The sequence below is a fragment of the Momordica charantia genome, assembly GCF_013281855.1.
Source record: "Momordica charantia cultivar OHB3-1 chromosome 3 unlocalized genomic scaffold, Mcharantia_2.0 BLBB01000003.1, whole genome shotgun sequence".
In the NCBI taxonomy this organism is placed as follows: Eukaryota; Viridiplantae; Streptophyta; class Magnoliopsida; order Cucurbitales; family Cucurbitaceae; genus Momordica; species Momordica charantia.
In genome coordinates this window covers 18973012-18991402 of record NW_028275161.1, presented here as the reverse complement: position 1 = coordinate 18991402, position 18391 = coordinate 18973012, and the positions used below count along the sequence as shown (strand labels likewise).

General features: G+C 35.8%; 3 protein-coding genes and 1 pseudogene across 7 annotated transcripts; 3 read left to right on the top strand and 1 right to left on the bottom strand.

Moving 5' to 3' along the window:
- Nucleotides 1–179: 179 nt before the first annotated feature.
- LOC111010670 (dynamin-related protein 4C pseudogene) lies at nucleotides 180–2475 on the bottom strand (annotated as a pseudogene). The gene is made up of 2 exons (XR_015789962.1): nucleotides 2016–2475; nucleotides 180–1934 (listed from the first exon to the last, which is right to left on the bottom strand). The product of XR_015789962.1 is annotated as a dynamin-related protein 4C pseudogene (transcript).
- Nucleotides 2476–3497: 1022 nt separating this feature from the next.
- Nucleotides 3498–4716, top strand: LOC111010844 (histone acetyltransferase (DUF1264)). Of its 2 annotated transcripts, XM_022284416.2 has the most exons (4): nucleotides 3498–3629; nucleotides 3720–4015; nucleotides 4094–4291; nucleotides 4362–4716. In XM_022284416.2, exons 2-4 carry the CDS (start codon nucleotides 3730–3732, stop codon nucleotides 4586–4588), a joined length of 711 nt encoding a protein of 236 aa, XP_022140108.1. In that variant the 5' UTR covers nucleotides 3498–3629; nucleotides 3720–3729; the 3' UTR covers nucleotides 4589–4716. The 2 variants fall into 2 exon arrangements, with proteins under 2 accessions (XP_022140108.1, XP_022140109.1); XM_022284417.2 differs by lacking the exon at nucleotides 3498–3629 and having other exon boundaries at nucleotides 3654–4015; nucleotides 4100–4291.
- A 2566-nt stretch (nucleotides 4717–7282) lies between these two features.
- On the top strand, nucleotides 7283–11871 carry LOC111010783 (serine/threonine-protein kinase 12). Its single transcript, XM_022284340.2, has 12 exons — nucleotides 7283–7869; nucleotides 9633–9707; nucleotides 9800–9895; nucleotides 9985–10070; nucleotides 10160–10280; nucleotides 10370–10449; nucleotides 10586–10648; nucleotides 10743–10849; nucleotides 10926–11011; nucleotides 11096–11217; nucleotides 11294–11405; nucleotides 11541–11871. The coding sequence occupies exons 1-12, from the start codon at nucleotides 7543–7545 to the stop codon at nucleotides 11640–11642; spliced, it is 1377 nt and encodes a 458-aa protein (XP_022140032.1). The 5' UTR covers nucleotides 7283–7542; the 3' UTR covers nucleotides 11643–11871.
- A 148-nt stretch (nucleotides 11872–12019) lies between these two features.
- Nucleotides 12020–16487, top strand: LOC111010782 (zinc ion binding protein). 3 transcript variants are annotated; one of them, XM_022284336.2, is made up of 7 exons: nucleotides 12020–13756; nucleotides 14089–14144; nucleotides 14303–14575; nucleotides 14714–14950; nucleotides 15252–15371; nucleotides 15958–16086; nucleotides 16270–16487. In XM_022284336.2, the coding sequence occupies exons 1-7, from the start codon at nucleotides 12097–12099 to the stop codon at nucleotides 16288–16290; spliced, it is 2496 nt and encodes an 831-aa protein (XP_022140028.1). In that variant the 5' UTR covers nucleotides 12020–12096; the 3' UTR covers nucleotides 16291–16487. The 3 variants fall into 3 exon arrangements, with proteins under 3 accessions (XP_022140028.1, XP_022140029.1, XP_022140031.1); XM_022284337.2 differs by lacking the exons at nucleotides 15958–16086; nucleotides 16270–16487 and having other exon boundaries at nucleotides 14794–14950; XM_022284339.2 differs by lacking the exons at nucleotides 15252–15371; nucleotides 15958–16086; nucleotides 16270–16487 and having other exon boundaries at nucleotides 14664–14802.
- Nucleotides 16488–18391: the final 1904 nt, after the last annotated feature.

Here is an 18391-nt window from a genome sequence, read left to right as displayed (position 1 = left end):
ATTTAGTTCCTTTTCTAGATAAATTAAAGAGCCTAATATTAGTCAATTCATTTTCATATCATGTAACTTTTATCTTTAAAAAATTAGTTACATTTGTTTACATTCCAATTCATTCAAAACAAAATTAACCATTCAAAATAAATTCCTCCCAACATCAAAATAAACCAAAAAGAAACAAATACTTAAAAAGGAAAACCCATCATTTTCAATCAAATTGAGAACATGTTTGGTTACAAAATTACTAGAAATAACAAAATACATTATAAGTAAAATATAGTTTACAAAGCTCAACAAATGCTCTCCACAAAAACCAAGAAATTTTCCGGGAAAATTTTGCCAAACAGAACTAATAATCAACTATCCGCCAAAAGTAGCAATCCGATCAAGAATATTGGCCACCACCTCCCTCGATTCCCGGAGCCGCCCAATGCTCCGGCTGAGCTTCTCCCTCTTCACAGCAAGAGCAGGAGATTCCTCCAACATTTTCTCGATTCCAACTCCGCCGGGCCCTAACAGTTCCCTCACGATCTCCGATTCTAGTTCTTTGTTGATCAGATTATCGATGCTGTATTGAAGATGAAGCGCCATACAATCCACCAATCGTTTTATCACAATCTTCCAGTACGCTGTCATTCTCATTCTCAGATCGAACGCCTGTGGAGCGAGATGCAGGTATTGGCTAAGCGCCCCCACTTGAACTTCCCCAAATCCTTCTATCGAGATTATCGAGGGCATCTCTTGATCGTTCCCTAGCTGTTTCATGAACGATTCTTGCTGCACAATCAGTTTGTTCCATTTCTCAATGTACTGTGGGTTGCAAGTATAATCCGTGAGCATCTCCATTTGGACGAACTCCATAACTCGTTCCATCGATCTCTCCTTCATCTTGGATATGAGGACATGGCCGGCTCTTTTGGTGGAGAGCTGGAGCTGGTAGTAATTTTCTGAATGTTTCGTTAGAACAGAAGTAAGAACGTTTTCCAAGTAATTCCAGACGGTTTCTACAAATCCGATGGGGAGAGAAGAAATCGCTTTTACTTTTCTTTGTAGAATTACTAGAAATGCGGTTCGGGGAAGGAAATTGGGTAATCCAATTGATTTTGCTTCCTCCAAGATTCTGATCTCCTCCATCAGAAAATCCCTTCTCGAATCATTTGCAGGAAACCTATGTACATCACCCGAGTAATTATCCAGAAATTCAACTATTCGAGCAGTACAGTGCATTTGTTTATCATCTGGATATTCCTCAAATTCCCCTCAAATAAGAATATTCTTCAATGTTTCCTTAGCGGATCCAATGATACGCATAAAAGCCGTCATCGCCTCCGCAACAGAACTCAGATTCTTCGGCAATTTTTTGATCTCCGACAAATTCTCACCGAGTTTTTCGTTTATACTCCTCACAATATCCGGCAAATTCCTCGCAATACTCGAGGCCTGAATCTGCACCAATCTCTGAGCGAGAACTGGAATTCCAACAATGGATTTGTCAATTTTTGACAGCAAATGATGCGATTCAAACAATCGAGCCTCCTCCATTCTTGCCTCCTCGTATGATTCATCTCCTATTCGATTTCTTACACAAACATAACCAAGTCCGATGTTCACATCATCGGCGGTAACTTTCTCCATCAAACCTTCAGGAGCTTTATCGGCCTTGGTAACCACAGCAAGCGTCCTGTCGCCAGTTTTATCGACCATCTGCGACATTCTAATCGATTCACAAGTAGTGAAATCGACTGTTGCCGATAAAACATTCAAAATTATGCTCTGCTCCGGCCTAATGTACTCCATTATAATCTCCTTGATCTGATCGTAGATGTTCTCGGGCTGCCCGTGCACAGGAACCCTCGTGATTCCGGGAAGATCAACCATCGTAAGGTCAGGAACTCCATTCTTTCTCACTTCCAATGTCAATGGGGCGTTCGATATTCCTGTTAAGAAAATTAATAAATCATTAAGTATGCAGTAATCTATCGGCTTAAATTTAATGCCATTGTTGAATATTGTGCTACCTTTGCCGTTGCCTGCGAGTTCTTCAGTTGCCATATTAATGGCTTCTGAGACATTGGTCTCATCAGTGCGCACCGATTTGCCATTAAATTCCAGGAAAAGCTCTGTTTGTGGAGCAGAGTGATGCTGTAGCCTCATTATCAACGGCACTCTGGTGCAAATCCCCTGTCCACGGGGGAGGCTTATTCCGGCGAGAGACTCGAGAACGCTGGACTTGCCGGAAGATTGGTCGCCGACGACGACGATGGTCAGCAACTGAATGCCTTCTTTCATGATGTTGAGATGACGGAGCTTGTCGACGACATCGATAAGCGGCCGAATTCGGTCGTTGTAGGAAGAAACGATCGGAGCAACGGAAGTGAGAGGCTTCGGCGGGGAGCCGACGCGGACAATGGCGTGTTCTTCTTGTTCATTGGGAACGAAACTTCTCTTGTTCTTTGCAGAAAGCTTGGGGCCACCCATTTTGAAATGATAATTCAGATTCTGAGACTGAAAATCGGGTGCGAGAAATATTGAGGCGGTGATTGTGAAGAGAAGAGATGCATGGTATATATATATATATTTATAGGTTTCATGATGGTTTAAAGTGAAGACCAATGGAGGAATATAGATGAAGAATTAACGAAGAAGGTGAACGTTTGGTATTCCAAAACAAACTGAAACCCATGGGGAAGTGGCAGAGAGAGGACTCGAACCAGTTTTGAAATTAGCTTCCTTTCGTGAGAAGTGGAAGAGTTTCACAGTGGAATTGACTGCATGGAGAAGTGCTTTGGATATTATATCCATAATTTGTTTGGGAGTCATCTTGGCGAAATCACTTCTCCTGATTGTCAAAAATAAAGTTTCAAATTATTTTAAATCGGTGATTTTGAAAAGTAAATTTAAATCTATTTTTTTAAAAATCATTCCTTCTATCTCACTCTCAATCGCTCTTTCTCTCTCTCTTTTTTTCTAACTTCTACTCTCAAACGTTCTTATCCCCACTCTTATATAAATTAAAATGAAGAAATGATATCTAAGTTATTCACCATCTTTGAATTAAACTAAAATAAAGAAATGATATCTGAGTTATTCACCATCTTTGAATAAAAATGAAAATGATAAAAGACTCTATTATAAACTAATCAATTATAATAGATTAGTATGAAAGAATATAATAAAGATTGTAAATAGGGATGCGTTCATGGGTGGGAAAAGGACGGATCACCGCTTAATCTCCATGAAATTTCGCGGGGATTCTCCGCAGGTATCCTATGGGAAATTGGGTTCCCACAGAGAATTTTTCCCATTTCTTTTTTTGTTATTTAAATTATTTTTTTCTCGTAGAAATTTTTTGTTTAATTGCTTAATTTCTAGAATCTAATTCTCTCATATATGATATATATAGATTTTATTAGGTGAACATCCCTAATTGTAAACTTTTTTTAAATAATAATAATAATAATAATAAAGATGGTAAAATGTAGATAATGATTAAGCAAAAGGATACCAAGTGTTGTTAGATTTAACAGCTAAGAGACATTGCTAATATTCCACGCGTCGTTGAGAGCGGCTCCATTTCACCAAAGGAAGCCAGCTCAGCAACCAATCCGCGTCCACGTGGCAGTCGGCACCGAGTAAGAAAGAAAAATCCCGTATCGTATCCCACTTTTTTCCGTGCAGACAGATTCAGATTCTGAACTGGATTAATCCGTGGTTGAGTTCAGATTTGAGAAGATGGCGTCGAGCGACAAGCAACCGGCGGCGGTAGCGGCAAAGGAAGACGCTCCTCAGCCGCCAGGAAAGCCGATGACGATGATGCAGGCGGTGATCGACAGAGGAGCTCAGATGGTGCAGTCTCTGAAGCCAATGAAGGGGATGAGCCAGCACGTGTGCACCTTCGCCCTCTACGCCCACGACCTAACTCGCCAGATGGAGACGCACCACTACATCTCTCGCCTGAACCAGGACTTCCTCCAATCCGCCGTCTACGATTCCGACGATTCCAACGGCCGCCTCATCGGTATGGTTCCTAATTACTTCACAATTGATCAAATTATTATTGTTAATTAATTAATTACTGCACTGGCAACTGCTGCAGGAGTAGAGTATATTGTTTCGGATCGAATTTTCGAGGCGTTGTCTGCGGAGGAGCAGAGGCTGTGGCACTCCCACGCGCACGAGGTCAAATCGGGTCTCTGGGTTAACCCACGGATCCCCGATTCGATAGCCCGGCCCGAGTTGGACGATATGGCCAAAACCTACGGCAAGTTCTGGTGCACCTGGCAGCTTGATAGGGGTAAACACGTAAATTAATTAATTACCATTTGTAGTAAATAATAATAGTGAAACTGAAATGAGTACTATAGGGGATAAGCTGCCGGTGGGAGCACCGGCGCTTATGATGTCGCCGCAGGCGGAGAGTCCGGGGAAGGTGAAGGCGGAACTAGTGGGGCGGAGGGACGAGAGATATAAGATATCGACGGCGGAGATAGCGGAGGGGAGAATGGATGTGGAGGAGGCAGAGGTGGAAGACTCTGAAGCTGACTACTGGAGGAAGCACCCAGGGAAGGGCCTTGCCATTGACATATCTTAGAGAAACCCATAGCCGAGCCATAGCTTGGTGTCAGTGTTGCAACTTCTGGTCTACTAGGGTTTTGGGTCTTGTAAAGTTGACAACAGAGATCTTAGATATAATAATAATAATATTACTTTAATTTGATATAGAGTTATATTATAAATAATAATAGTAATAAGTGATGAAGGCGAATTCGACTGGAACACACACGTCATTATTAAGTTAACGAACGATTTAACTCAGTGCATGCCTATTAAGTTAATGATTTAACTCTGCGTATGCCTCCGTCCTTGAAAAGTTCGGAAATGAACTTTTGAAACTTGAACGATATTATGTAGTATGGCTGTCTTTAACTGTAGTCTTGTTTCATAGCGTATCTCATATCTCACATCTAAAGTAAAGAAAAAGAAGGTAATTAATTATTTAGTTGAGTACATTACTCTAACTCTTAAATAAATATCCAGAAAATGAAAGGAAGTACGTAATCGTTTTAATTTGTAATTTTACTCTCGAAAAATTTCGAAATGCTAACTTGTTTTTGTAGTGAAACAGGATCTTCAAGTGTTTTTTAAAATCTTATTAGATTTTTTTAGTTAAAACAATAATCACAAAAAGGTAGAAATGATAAATCCCTCGAATTTAGTCGTCCTCAATAATTAAAAATAAGATGGTAACACATATTATCGAAGTTGAAGACTTAAAATATATCACCCAAATATTTGTATGCAACCTTTTTTTTTAATAATTTTTTGAAGCATGTGACCGTATATATATTAGTGAATGGGAAAATTGTAATATTTTTTATTATATATATATTTTTTAAAAAGGTAAAGTATGTTATTTTTTATTTACTAATTTTAAATGTTTTCTGGGTTTTCTTAATATAAAAAAGGTATATATTGTCGGTCCGTTTTTGTTTAAAAAAAAAAACAACTCACGATTTAAAATGTGAACTGCGTGAAGACGTGCGATATATGTTCATAAATTTTGTATTTGCTTTGAAAAAGTAAGCATACATGTGAAGGAAAAAAAGGGGGGAAATTTATAAACTCTTTAGCTTTGAATAATTCTAATCTTTTGGATTTTGTTTTATTTAAGATCCGGAATAAACGGTTTCTTACTGTGAGAATATGCCAGAAAATGTTGACTTCAAAAAATATTAAGTTTCAAGCTAAACACATCTTCTTTACTCGAATAAAGTATTTAAAGAACTCTAAAATTTCAACGAGTTTTAGATTATGATTTGACTAATATAATTTCAAGAACAATAATATCTAAACTTTCTAAAAGAAGGAAAAATAGATATATTTTTTTACAGATATAAAATGGACCCAAAAAAAAAGGGATGTAATTCCAATTACTAAGATGAATTTGGCTACGTGAATGGTTTTGAAACATTGTATGGATAAAAGGCGGCCAAAAATCATGTGAATTCCCCATCTAACCCTTCACAAGTTGCGAATGATTACAAAACAAATTTCCCCCAAATGACATAGTCAATGTCATACACCCCTTTACTTTTTAAATTTAAATTACAAACCTACCCAAATTCATTCCCCATTATTCAAAACCTTATCCCTTTGCTCACCATTCATCCTCTCTGTCTCAATTGGATAATAATCAAAACTCAATTTGCATTACTAATATATTAAAACTTAAATTCTGATTCATTAGAGATAAACACCATATTTTTTTCAACATGGTTGACTCTTTAAAATCAAATGGAGAGAAATTTTCAATTGACTCGCAAATAAGGAAAGTTCGGAGGAAAGAGATTGATACTTGTATCAATTGTTGTTTTTAGTACAATATGTGGGGGCGGGGATTCGAACTCGCAACTTATTGATTGAAGATATAATATGTCAATTACTGCTAAACTATGTTCGTTTTGATTATACTTATATCAATGTTAAATTATAAGTTTAGTGTATGAACTTTTAATTCTGTGTTCAGCATATTTCTAACTTATTAAAATTTTAAAATTTTTTTTGGACCAATTGACACAAAATTGATATCCACTGAGTCTATGAACTTTTTTAAAATGTGGAACTAGTCAAAGATTGAAAGCCTATAGTCTCAACTTGTAATTTAACTAGTATCAATTTACTAGTTGAGTAGTCAGACTTTTTTTTTTTTGTGACGTTTGAGTTTGTATTCATAGTCTCATAGATTTAGTCATAGAAATGAGATCGAGAAAGATTTTGTATGAAGCATATTATATCAACATTAATACAATAAAATACTTCATTTATTAAATTATATTTAGCACATTTTTCTATCCTAGTTTTGGAATGTTTGGGTTATGCAATATTGTTTTGGGGCCCTTGTAATATACATCACAATCAGGCTGCTTTCTTGTAGGGCATTGATCCTCAGACGACGTCGTATTCATCAAACAATCCAAATTGTTCCATCGGTAATCTCGTCCTCACCAGATCCAAGCCTTTAATAAAATTGAAATTCCACCAAATGAACGGTCCAGATTCCATTCACGTTTATAAATTAAATCCGTTCCAGAGTAATTAAATACCCATCCGCGAAAAAGGACAAGTTCGTCGTCACCCAGCCGTCACCGTCACAGTTGGAAACAGAGTCCGTCACGTGTAAACGACGACGTTAATTGGTGGTGCAAGTTAGCCCCATCCTCTTTTCGTGCGCCACACCGACGATATCTTCCTCCACACGCGCTTTGGACCCCGAAATCGCTATAAAAGGGAAATCGGAACTGCCGCAAAGCTGCTGAAACGAGTTCTCATTTTTTCTCACAAAATTTCCTCAATTCTCGGGTTTTTTCTTCATCTGAATCTCTGAAATCTAGCTGGAAATTGTAATTGCCGAACTATATTTCCCAATTTAGTGGAGCGAAGTCTTTCTTTCCTATTGCAACTGTAGCCGGAAATTCATCGGAAAACAGAGGAGCGTCGTCAGTGGTTGTTATATTGCTAGGGTTTAAGGAGAGGGGGTTTTGGAGTATGTTGGAAATGGAAACGAATAACAACAAGGTGAGGTTTCTGCTGGGGAAGCAGTCGTCGATGGCGCCGGACCGGCAGCCGGAGGAGTCGGCGACGGCGGAAGACGGGGACGAGATCGATCCAAGGGTGAGGTTGATGTATTTGGCGAATGAAGGCGATTTGGAAGGGATTCGGGAGCTTCTGGATTCTGGAATAGACGTAAATTTTCGCGATATTGATAATCGGACGGCGCTGCACGTCGCGGCTTGCCAGGGCTACTCGGATATCGTCGATTTGTTGCTCCGGCGAGGCGCTGAGATCGACCCCAAAGATCGCTGGGGTAGTACGGTAATTTGCTGCTCTGCATTTCATTTCCTCGCTGCATTTACTTTCATTTTTTATTTTTATTTTTTTCAGTTTATTGAAAAAAAAAACTGTTTTAATTTTTGGTTTCCTCGCAAGGAAACTGTTTTTGAAAGCAAATTGCTTTGATCCAAAATGACCAATAGAAAATATCTAAAAATATCTGCATTGCAAGAGGTCAACCATGAAATATCATATTTAATTAAAGAATTACCGGCAGCTATTTCTTGTGATTTTCATGTTTTAGTTCTACAAATAAAATCGAGTACAAACATCGAAAAATAGAAGATCATCGATTGATTAAAAATATATATCAATTAAGGTTGAGATGAATTATTTTAACAGTTTATGTTGAGGAAAATTAAATAATTATTATGTATAACTTTTACTAAAAAAGAAAAATTAAATATCAGTTAAGGTAGTAATACATTTTGTTGAAATAAAATTATCAGAAAGTAAAATAATTGCAGAAACAAAGAAGTTGTCTTGTCATTATTACATATATATTTAAATAAATAAATAAAACTTACGAAACCGAAGACTTTGGGTAATGGAACTCGGTGGGCCCGGACACCCCTCGTGGAAATTCGGCCTAGACAGTTGTAGAAGCGAAATATTCCATTTTATAAAAATTCAAATAATGATTATAATTCTTTTTCCACATCTATCTTTTTTTTTTCTTTTTCTCTGAGATTTCCACATATATCTTTTGGTGAGGTGGAACTCGGAATTATCTTTCTCTAATTTTAGAAAATGACAATTTAAAACATTCAGGAATAAATATCATAATTTTTCCTCTGACATATCTTTTGGCACTTTAATATGTATTTTTATTTTTATTTTCTCATATATAACATGCGTTTTGACGTAATAAAAAAAAACATGCGTTTTGACTTTTCTTTTTAGATTATTTTGACTTTCATTTGGGTTATTTTTATAGAGTTTTAAACTTTATCCTACATTTGAAAAGAAACATATATCGCCTCATAAAAATACCCACAAATGTATATGCCATTTTGTTAATTAGGAGATATTAACATGGATTTCCACTCAAATTTCTTAACCTTAATTTATATAGATCCAACTTGAGCAAAATATCTCTTTATTATTAGACTATATATATAAGTTTTATATAGAAATTAAAATTTGAAATTAAATACTAAAATTTTTTCATGTTGTATTAATTTTTTTATTTTTATTATGCACAATGATAAAATAATATTTTTATTGTTAAAAATTGGAAAGAAAGAACTAGAAACAAGAAAATACACAAATTTTGAGAAAAGTTTCTTAAAAATGAAAAATGATAAACAGAGACATATATCAAATGTTTATGTTTTGTAAAATTGAGAAAATGTGAAAAAAAAATCAGACACAAAAACATTATGAAATGAGTTATAATTATGTGATATTTGATATGATTCGTACTAGGAACGTCTATAAGATTATTGTTATTCTGTATAAAATATGATTGAAGCAAGTAGCAACCCACTTTTCGCATTGATGTATTAATCTATGCCTATCCTATATTAAACAAAAGAAAAAGAAAAAAAAAAAGAACTTATGACGGGGTATCTTTCTTTTTTCTTTTTTTTTTTTATTTTTGGTTAGTTAGTGAATGTATTAATGTTAAATTAAAATCCTTTCGGTTTTCACCGTCTCTGTGACGAAATCTTAACATACATAATTTCTCAATTACTTTTTGTGTGGACTAACGTCTGAGGAATAATCCAAGTTTGGAATAACAGCCTCTTGCAGATGCTATATTCTACAAGAACCACGCAGTTATCAAATTGTTGGAAAAAGGCGGCGCAAAACATCTGGTACAGTGTTTTCAGATTGTTGTTTCTGGCTTCTGTAAATCTCTGTCTTATGTTCATTAATCACGGCTTTGTTCATAATTCTGGAAATTCAGATGGCTCCAATGCACGTGAAGCATGCTCGTGAGGTCCCAGAATATGAAATTAATCCTAAAGAATTTGACTTTACTAACAGTGTCAACTTGACCAAGGTCCCTCTTCTTCTTTTTCTTCTTCTTTGGCTCTCTTATTTTTCATGTGACAGCTGGTTTAACAGTTCTTAATCTAAAATTCATTCCAGGGAACCTTCCATCTAGCATCATGGCGTGGAATTCAAGTTGCAGTAAAAGAGCTTCCGGAGGATGTGATTTCAGATGAGGATAAAGTGTAAGTTCTATAAAGAATATCTCTCAATTGAATTCATTATTCATCTCTTGAACATTTCTCAGCCATAACTTTTTATTTTTCTTTTCCAGGAACGCTTTTAGAGATGAACTCGCACTGCTTCAGAAGATTCGCCATCCTAATGTTGTTCAGTTTCTTGGTGCCGTGACTCAAAGTAGTCCGATGATGATTGTTACTGAATATTTGCCAAAGGTTCCATTTTATTTGGTCTAAAAAGGAGAAACTTTAGATGGAACCCACTGTCCATTTCCGCTGATTTTTATTGTCATTTTGGGCTGCAGGGAGATCTTTGTCAATTCTTGCAGAGAAAAGGAGCATTAAAACCAATTGTAGCTGTGAAATTTGCCCTTGATATTGCAAGGTTTTCAACTTTTCAACTCTCTCTGTTTGGTGCATTTCATTATACATTGTTTATCTGCTATTGCTTGTTCTGTTTCCTTTTTGAGCGTGGAAATGGCCACTCACTATGTCATTGTTTGCCAAAACTCTCTGTTCAGGGGAATGAACTATTTGCACGAGAACAAACCCGCGCCAATCATCCACCGTGATCTCGAACCATCGTAAGAGTTGCTTCCACTTGACACTTTCTGCATCAACTCCTCTAATTTCTTGGAAATTCCTAAAGTTGGTTTCTCTCTTTTTGTGTGATCCTAGAAATATATTGCGAGATGACTCTGGGAGCCTGAAAGTTGCAGACTTTGGAGTTAGCAAGCTGCTCACAGTCAAGGAGGACAAGCCTCTAACTTGTCAAGACACTTCTTGTGAGATTTTCCTCTGCATAATCTATAAACTTACTTTCGCTGAATAAATTCTAATAAAGTTATTTTGTGATTATAGGCCGATATGTCGCTCCAGAAGTTTTCAAAAACAATGGATACGACACCAAAGTGGATGTCTTCTCCTTTGCCTTAATTCTACAAGAGGTTTGCGTTGGCCATTTATTTTGATACCCACTTGTGAGTGCATTCACTCGACTTTGATACTAATGATGCGCTATAACAATACAGATGATTGAAGGGCAACCGCCATTTTCAACCAAGAAAGAAAATGCAATTCCTAAAGAGTATGCAGCCGGAGTACGCCCACCTTTCAAAGCTCCAGCAAAATGCTACGCCCATGGAATTAAAGAGTAAGCAGAGTTTCTTCCTTCTTCTCTCCAAATCTCATCCTCGCTCTGATATTGTACTAATGGCATCTGTGTTCAGGTTGATTGAAGATTGCTGGAATGAGAAGCCATCAAAAAGACCAAATTTTAGACAGATAATCACAAGGCTGGAAACCATTCATCACGGTCTCAGCCACAGAAGGCGTTGGAAGGTTCCTCTCTCTCTCTCTCTTTTTGTGTCTCTGTTTCTTCTCCCATTTTCAAGCAGTGATCAACCAATGAGATTTTGTTCTGTATTTGAATTGAATGATAACTTTGTCTTCCATTTAAACAAATTTGTGTTGTAGCTCCCAACGTTGAGATGCTTCCAGAATGTAGAGGCCAAGATGAGGAGAGATCATATATCAAGCAGCCGCAGCCTTTCATCGCGATCTGCAAGCAGCATATGAACCAACTTGGAAAGTTTTCCCGTCATGTTGTTGTAAAAATTTTCTCTTAGTTTTACAGATTTGTTTGCAAACCAGAAGAACATGTTTGTTGTAGTGCAATCCCTTTTACACATTCAATTCTACTGCAAATTGTCTACAGCTCTCTCTCCCTCTCAAGTTTCTGGGTCGAGAGTTTATACTGTAAATTGCTACATTCTTACTAATACATACAATTTGTTTGTACATTAAATTGATTCCATTTGCAGATTACAATACCGAATTAGAAAATTTTAGAAATCTGGAACGGAGAGTTCTCTCTTTCTCGTCTATTTTCAATTCGCACGATCTGAGGGGCCATTTGGGAATTGGGCGGAAGGATTAAAAATTTTCGATTTAATCTCCAATTTCAACGCGTTCGGCCATTTTCTTCTCTTTTCATCTTCACGACCTGAAGAATTTTGGCGGCGAATGGTTTATGGAGTTCCCCGAGTGCCCGGTTTGCCTTCAAACGTACGACGGCGATTGCACAGTTCCTCGTGTTCTCGCTTGCGGCCACTCGGCCTGCGGAGCCTGCCTCGAGAATCTGCCTCAGCGCTATCCCGAAACAATCCGGTGTCCCGCTTGTACCGTACTCGTGAAATTCCCCGCTCAAGGCGCCTCGGCGCTCCCCAAAAACATCGAACTCCTCAGACTGTGCCCCCAGCAAAGCGCCGATGTCGAAATTTCCAGAAAAACTGACAAACGACCCCTCGATCAAAACTACGGGTTGTTTCCTCAGCTTTGGTCCGATGAATTCTACAAAACTTGGAGGCGCTGGATCCTGCCGCACGGCTCCGTTTCGATCGAGCGGAGATATGGTGATGACGAAATCGAGAAGTTGTTGCTGGGAAGAGTTTGTCACGTTTCGGACTCGGGTTCTTCTTCCCCGATTAGGGTTAGAGAAGACCGGACTGTAAGTCTTGTTCGAGTCGTTTCGTTGCCTTGTCTGAATAGTGATGCTGTGCTTAAGTTTAGTTATACTTCAATGGTTTTGAAATGCTTGAGTGAGTTGAAGGATGGGGAGAGGAATGAACTGGTTTTGATTTTGGAAGCTGGCATAATGAATGGTGGAAGAGTGTGTAGAACTTATGGGTTGTGGGGTAATTTGGAGGATGGGTTTCTATACTTGGTTTGTGGAAGAGGAAAAGAAAACTTAACGGAGAGGATCAATAATTGGATAAAGAAACTTGATATCAGAAATAAGGTTGGCTTGAACAACGATGAGATGCGCGGTTTTGCCATGATTGCCATTGAGTTATGTGAAGCAATTATGGCTATGCATTCTCTGGGGTTAAGTATAGGCTTTCTGGGTCTATCATGTTTTAGTGCTGATGAATTTGGCAGCATTTGTGTTGATCTAAATGAGGTTTTGGTGATGGGAAGTACTGTGAGGGAGACAATGGTGGGAACTGTTTCTACCAAATCAAAAATTGACCTTAAGGAATTGGGAATTCTTATTAGTAATCTGATCAAGAAAGAGGCTTTTGTCAGCCCAGAGGTGTTACTCAAATTACTGCATAAAGAAGGCGTTGTGCTGGAATGCGGCACGACTCTATGTTCGGTCGGGAACAAGTGCGATATTTGGTCCTTAGTTTTTGTTTTGCTGAGTCTTCTTCTTGGAAAGGATTGCCTTATAGAGACACTGGGGACTCTCGATGAAGTTCATTCTGATTGTGATTGCTCTGCCTTTTATGGGAGTTGGATGGAGAAAGTTAATTCATGTTTGGTGATGAAGTTGGGTTCGGAGTATGCATCGTTGAGACAGGCACTCTGCGAGTCTTTAAATTTTGATCCCGAGAACCGTCCATGGGTCGTTGAATTGTTGAGATGCTTTAGGGTATTGATTGTTAGTCCTGAGTTGGATGCTTTGGCCAGTTTGAAACTTGCAATTAATGAATATGATGCTGCTCATTGCTTGGTTCTGGGGGACCTCATTCAACTTCCTGACGAACTGATCGAAACTCAAAGAGATGATACATGTCAAACAGGGGAGGAGAAAATTATAAAAGATTTTGTTGATGGGCTATCTGTTGGAATGGTGAAATCAAAAGATATGCTAGGCCATCGTGATTGTGTTACCGGTTTTGTAGTCGGTGGTATGAACAATGGAGTTTTCACTATTTTTTATCTTATTTTTGTTTCTCAAGCCATATCCATGAACAGCATGCTGTGTTATACGTTTAAAAGTTCAATGTTTTCTTGGCGACTTTATGTTTGATGGCGAAAAACTCCAAAAAAATTTCTCAGCTGGTGAGAACTTTTTCTGTTGGTGTCTGTTACTGAAAAAATGCAACTATGGAAATTCTTTCTTCATAGAAAGTTTTTGATAACATCCAAAATTATGAATCCTGTGCAAGACCTTCACTATGTTCTGGTTCTGCTAACTTTATTGCATTTTTTAAGATGCATCTTTTCTCTTCTTTTGTAGGGGAATATCTGTTTAGCTCGTCATATGATAAGACTGTCCAAGCATGGTCTTTGCAAGTAGGCGTTTTATTGATTTTCATCCTGATAATTGAATGGATATGATATATTCATTCTTATATTCTATTTATATCTGATCATCTATTTGAACCTGTTTCTGGATATTGTTAAGCTGTTCCTTTGGTCTATGCCATTGACGATGTGCACATTTTATGTAGGACTTCTCTCATCTACACACATTTACCGGTCACGAGCATCGAGTAACGGATCTGGTGTATGTAGCCGAAGAACAACCATTATGTGTAAGTGCTGATATTGGAGGTGGTATATACGTCTGGAGCATTGCTCTTCCTTTGAAGCAAGATCCACTAAAGAAATGGTACGAGGAGAAGGATTGGCGCTATGATGGCATTCATGCCTTGACCTATTCGGAAAATGGGTACCTTTATACCGGTGGAGGTGATAAAACTATTAAAGCGTGGTCATTGAAGGTAATTACTTTCTTTCAAGTATAAGGATTATGTAAAAGCCTGTTTGGTAACGTTCTTGTTTCTGCTTTTTATTCTCTTTTGAGTATAGTTGTCCACATTGAATCGGTTCGACTGAAATTTGAAAGTTTCCCGGTTTAGGATGGCACTTTATCAGGCTCTATGAACGGTCATAAATCGGTAGTTTCTGCTCTTCTAGCATGTAATGGTATTCTGTACAGTGGCAGTTGGGATGGAACTGTCCGATTATGGAGCCTTGCCGACCGCAGTCTATTGACCGTACTGGGAGAAGATTCGTCTGGAAGTTTGGGTTCTGTCCTATGTCTTGCTGCTAACATGGACATGCTTGTTGCAACTCATGAAAATGGATCCATAAAGGTTTCAAATTCTTCAAACACTGATTCAGCTACATAAGATTTACTTCACTTTCTGAAAAGATAGCAAAAACAGCTAATACATTTACATCATTTGATCATTCTGATTCTAAAACATTTCACTTTTGTACATGAAACCACAGATCATTTGAATTGTCAGTGAAAAGATATTGAGAAACATTTTGAACGTATTGATTGCCATAAACTGTTACACTTAGTTGCTAGAAGAGCTCTGATCAATTACTTGGCCCTTTACTTCTGATCTTAACTTCAAGAGGAAGAACTAAACCTATCATTTTGTTAAGGTTTGGAGGAATGATGTATTCAAGAAAACCATGAAGTTGCATGATGGTGCCATTTTCGCCACCAGTATGCAGGGGAAGCAACTTGTCACGGGGGGTCGAGATAAAGCTATAAATGTACAGGTACGTATCGAGAACTCGATATTGAAATACTCTTGAACCGATGAATTTGACTATCATCTTAGAACTTTTAGAAGCTTTGAAATGGGATCTCAATCTTTTAATGAATCTGCCATCCAGTCATCACCATTCACTGATTCTTGATGAAATTGATACAAATACTTCTGTATGTTCAAAATTATGATTTGAGATAGTTCTGCCTCAAGTTTGGTTTGGTTCATGTACTTTCAAAACATCTATTTTAGTCCTTCTACTTTTAAAAAGTGATATTTTGGTCTTTTCATTTTTATTTTTATCTCATTTTTTCTATCCTAATATATTATAGCAGAACTCTTCACTCACCAAATTTCTTGAAATGTAGCCATAATTTGTATTAAACGATTTTCATTATATATAAAATTTGTGTTAAAATTTTGCAAATAGAGACCAAATTGGTCACTCTTGAAAAGTACATGAATCAAAACAGACGTCTTGAAAGTACAAAAACTAAAATGTACAAAAATTGATAATACAGGGACTAAAACGAACCAATGTCAAAAGTATAGGGACCAAAATAGTATTCAAACCTAACCAAGATATTGATTCGTAGGAGTTATCGGGCGACGAGTTCGAGATTGATTGTAGGCATCTTGGATCCATCCATTCAAATTCTACAGTAACAGCATTACTGTGTTGGCAAGACAAACTTTATGTTGGATATGCAGACAGGTTCATTAAGGTAACTGCACTACATATCTATCTATATGTTTAATTTCAGCGTATGATAAAATAAAACCCATCTTAGCTCAAGTTGGACAATACAAAATGGAGGAAATATATCAAATATTGTATATGGTCATAAAAAAGTGGTGAAATTATTTTAGTGAGTGACATTGATTCATTGAATTATTTTGATGCGTAGGTGTATTATTATGGAAAATGATACATATATATTTCAATGGGGCTGCTGAGGAAATTTCCATTGCAGAAAACAACACATTCTAATGTAATATAAAATAGCACTCCAGGGGAGCTCATAAGTTCCTTTGTTTTTGTTTTTTTTGAGAAGGCCCATGATGTTGTTGTTGTTATTATTATTATTTTAAAAATATATAGTAATATAGTATATTCATGCAGATATATTTTGGTTTCAATTTCCATTTTCAGGTTTTATTTCGGTGAATTCACTCGATAATGTTTTTGTTTCTTATTTTTTTAATAATAAAAATGAAACTGCGTTGGTTATGTTTTTTTTTCTTTAAAAAATAAATAAACATTTATAGTTTCTTGTTTCCTAAAATTTTTAAATTTAAAAAGTAACATTTTTTATATGAAAATTTTAAATTGAGTATTCAAAACTTTTATATTATATTTACTTTTTAATATTTATTTTATATTTTATAAGTCATTGATAAAATGATACTTTTTATTTACATTTTGAAAAAAATTAGAAAGAAGAACAAGAAAAAACCTAATTTTGTTGTTTTCAAAATTTTTATGCAATTATAGAAATGTTTCTTAAAAAATAAGAAACGAGAAATAAAAATAATTACCAAATGCTTATGTTTCTCAAAAGAAATGAGAAAAACAAGAAACAAAAACATTAGTAAATGGGACTTAAACTTCAAATATTATATCTTATTATATCTTAGTCGAACAATTATATATATATATATATTTTCAACATCATGTTTCAATGGCTAAAATTTGCATTAAAATATTAATCTAGTCATTAATTTTTTTTCTTATTAACTATTTAACAACTTTTTAAAATTGTTTTGTAATTTGTGACTACGTGACTTCAACTACTTAGTTGATTTTTTTGATGCAAATACATTTTTTTCAAGTAAATATTTTTTTTTCTTAATATAAATTTTGGGATTGAAGATTGAACTGCCAATCTTTAAGGATGAAATATGATGCTTTAACTAATGAGTTAAATTCATGTTCGCTAAATACTTGTGGTATAATGTATAAAAGACATTAGTAATAAAGACAAATAGTTACTTAGATTTTTTCTTTTAACACAAGACAAAAGATCAGTTATGTAAACTTCAAGAACTAACTATAATGCTTTTAAGTATGTTTAATGACTAAAATATAATATTTTAAATATTTTTCTTTTTATTTTGGAAAAATTAGAATAAAGACAAATGATTAGTTATGTAAACTTGAAGGATTAATTATAATGCTTTAAGTACGTTTAATTACTTTTCTTTCTTTCTTTCTTTAGAAAAAAAAGAAAAAGAAAGATTAGACAGGATAGAAAGAAAAGAATATAGCTAAAATCATGAATTTTCAATTGAAATATTTGATGCGAGTTGTAAACAAGAAAGGGATATGGGGTTCTATCTCTGAATAACATATCATTACTTGTGGGGATGCCGTCCTTTCAAATATCACAAAACAGTTTCATAAAAGTATAATTATTTTTCTTTGCCAAAAAGAAAAATAAATTTTATTTCCAAGTTTGGATATTTTTAATTTTGTAGCAAAATATGCTGTTTTGTCATTTTAAGTTTATCCTCAATGTGGGCCATTAATCCATTAGCTCTCCCACACACCTTTGTTTCTTGAGCCATTTTTGAAAATCCACCAAAAATTAATTAATTATATATATATATATATATATATTGAAAAAGCATTTAGGAAAAAAAAAAAAAAAGAATAAAGCAAAGGCTTTGATGTCTCAAATTTCCTTTGTGAGCTTAGCAAGTTGGTTGTGATTTATTTTTTGGTGATTCATATTATTGATTTGGCTTCATCTATTCTTGTGAAACTAAGGTTGGACCACTTCAATTCAACCCCTAATTCTTCCCTCTGCCCTAATCAAACATTTGGTTCCCCAAATTACTTTATTAACAAATAGTTAACCTAACCATTACACTTCACACGTCGAATATTTTGATAAGTTAAGGCTCATTTGGTAATGTTTCTATTTCTTATTTTTAATTTTCAATTTTATTTAAAAAGTTGAGCATTTTGCAACTAATTGTGTTTCTTGTTTCTTATTTTTTTTGAAAATATTCTCAAAATTGTATGGA

Excerpts from the sequence above, each read along its gene's own strand:
- LOC111010783 (XM_022284340.2), top strand. The coding sequence starts at position 7,543 with ATGTTGGAAATGGAAACGAATAACAACAAGGTGAGGTTTCTGCTGGGG. Across the intron at positions 7,870-9,632 it reads AAGATCGCTGGGGTAGTACG|CCTCTTGCAGATGCTATATT; the intron begins GTAATTTGCTGC and ends TTGGAATAACAG. Across the intron at positions 9,708-9,799 it reads AAGGCGGCGCAAAACATCTG|ATGGCTCCAATGCACGTGAA; the intron begins GTACAGTGTTTT and ends CTGGAAATTCAG.
- LOC111010782 (XM_022284336.2), top strand. The coding sequence starts at position 12,097 with ATGGAGTTCCCCGAGTGCCCGGTTTGCCTTCAAACGTACGACGGCGAT. Across the intron at positions 14,576-14,713 it reads TTAAAGCGTGGTCATTGAAG|GATGGCACTTTATCAGGCTC; the intron begins GTAATTACTTTC and ends TTCCCGGTTTAG. Across the intron at positions 16,087-16,269 it reads ATGCAGACAGGTTCATTAAG|GTGTATTATTATGGAAAATG; the intron begins GTAACTGCACTA and ends TTTGATGCGTAG.
- LOC111010844 (XM_022284416.2), top strand. The coding sequence starts at position 3,730 with ATGGCGTCGAGCGACAAGCAACCGGCGGCGGTAGCGGCAAAGGAAGAC. Across the intron at positions 4,016-4,093 it reads TTCCAACGGCCGCCTCATCG|GAGTAGAGTATATTGTTTCG; the intron begins GTATGGTTCCTA and ends CAACTGCTGCAG. Across the intron at positions 4,292-4,361 it reads CACCTGGCAGCTTGATAGGG|GGGATAAGCTGCCGGTGGGA; the intron begins GTAAACACGTAA and ends TGAGTACTATAG.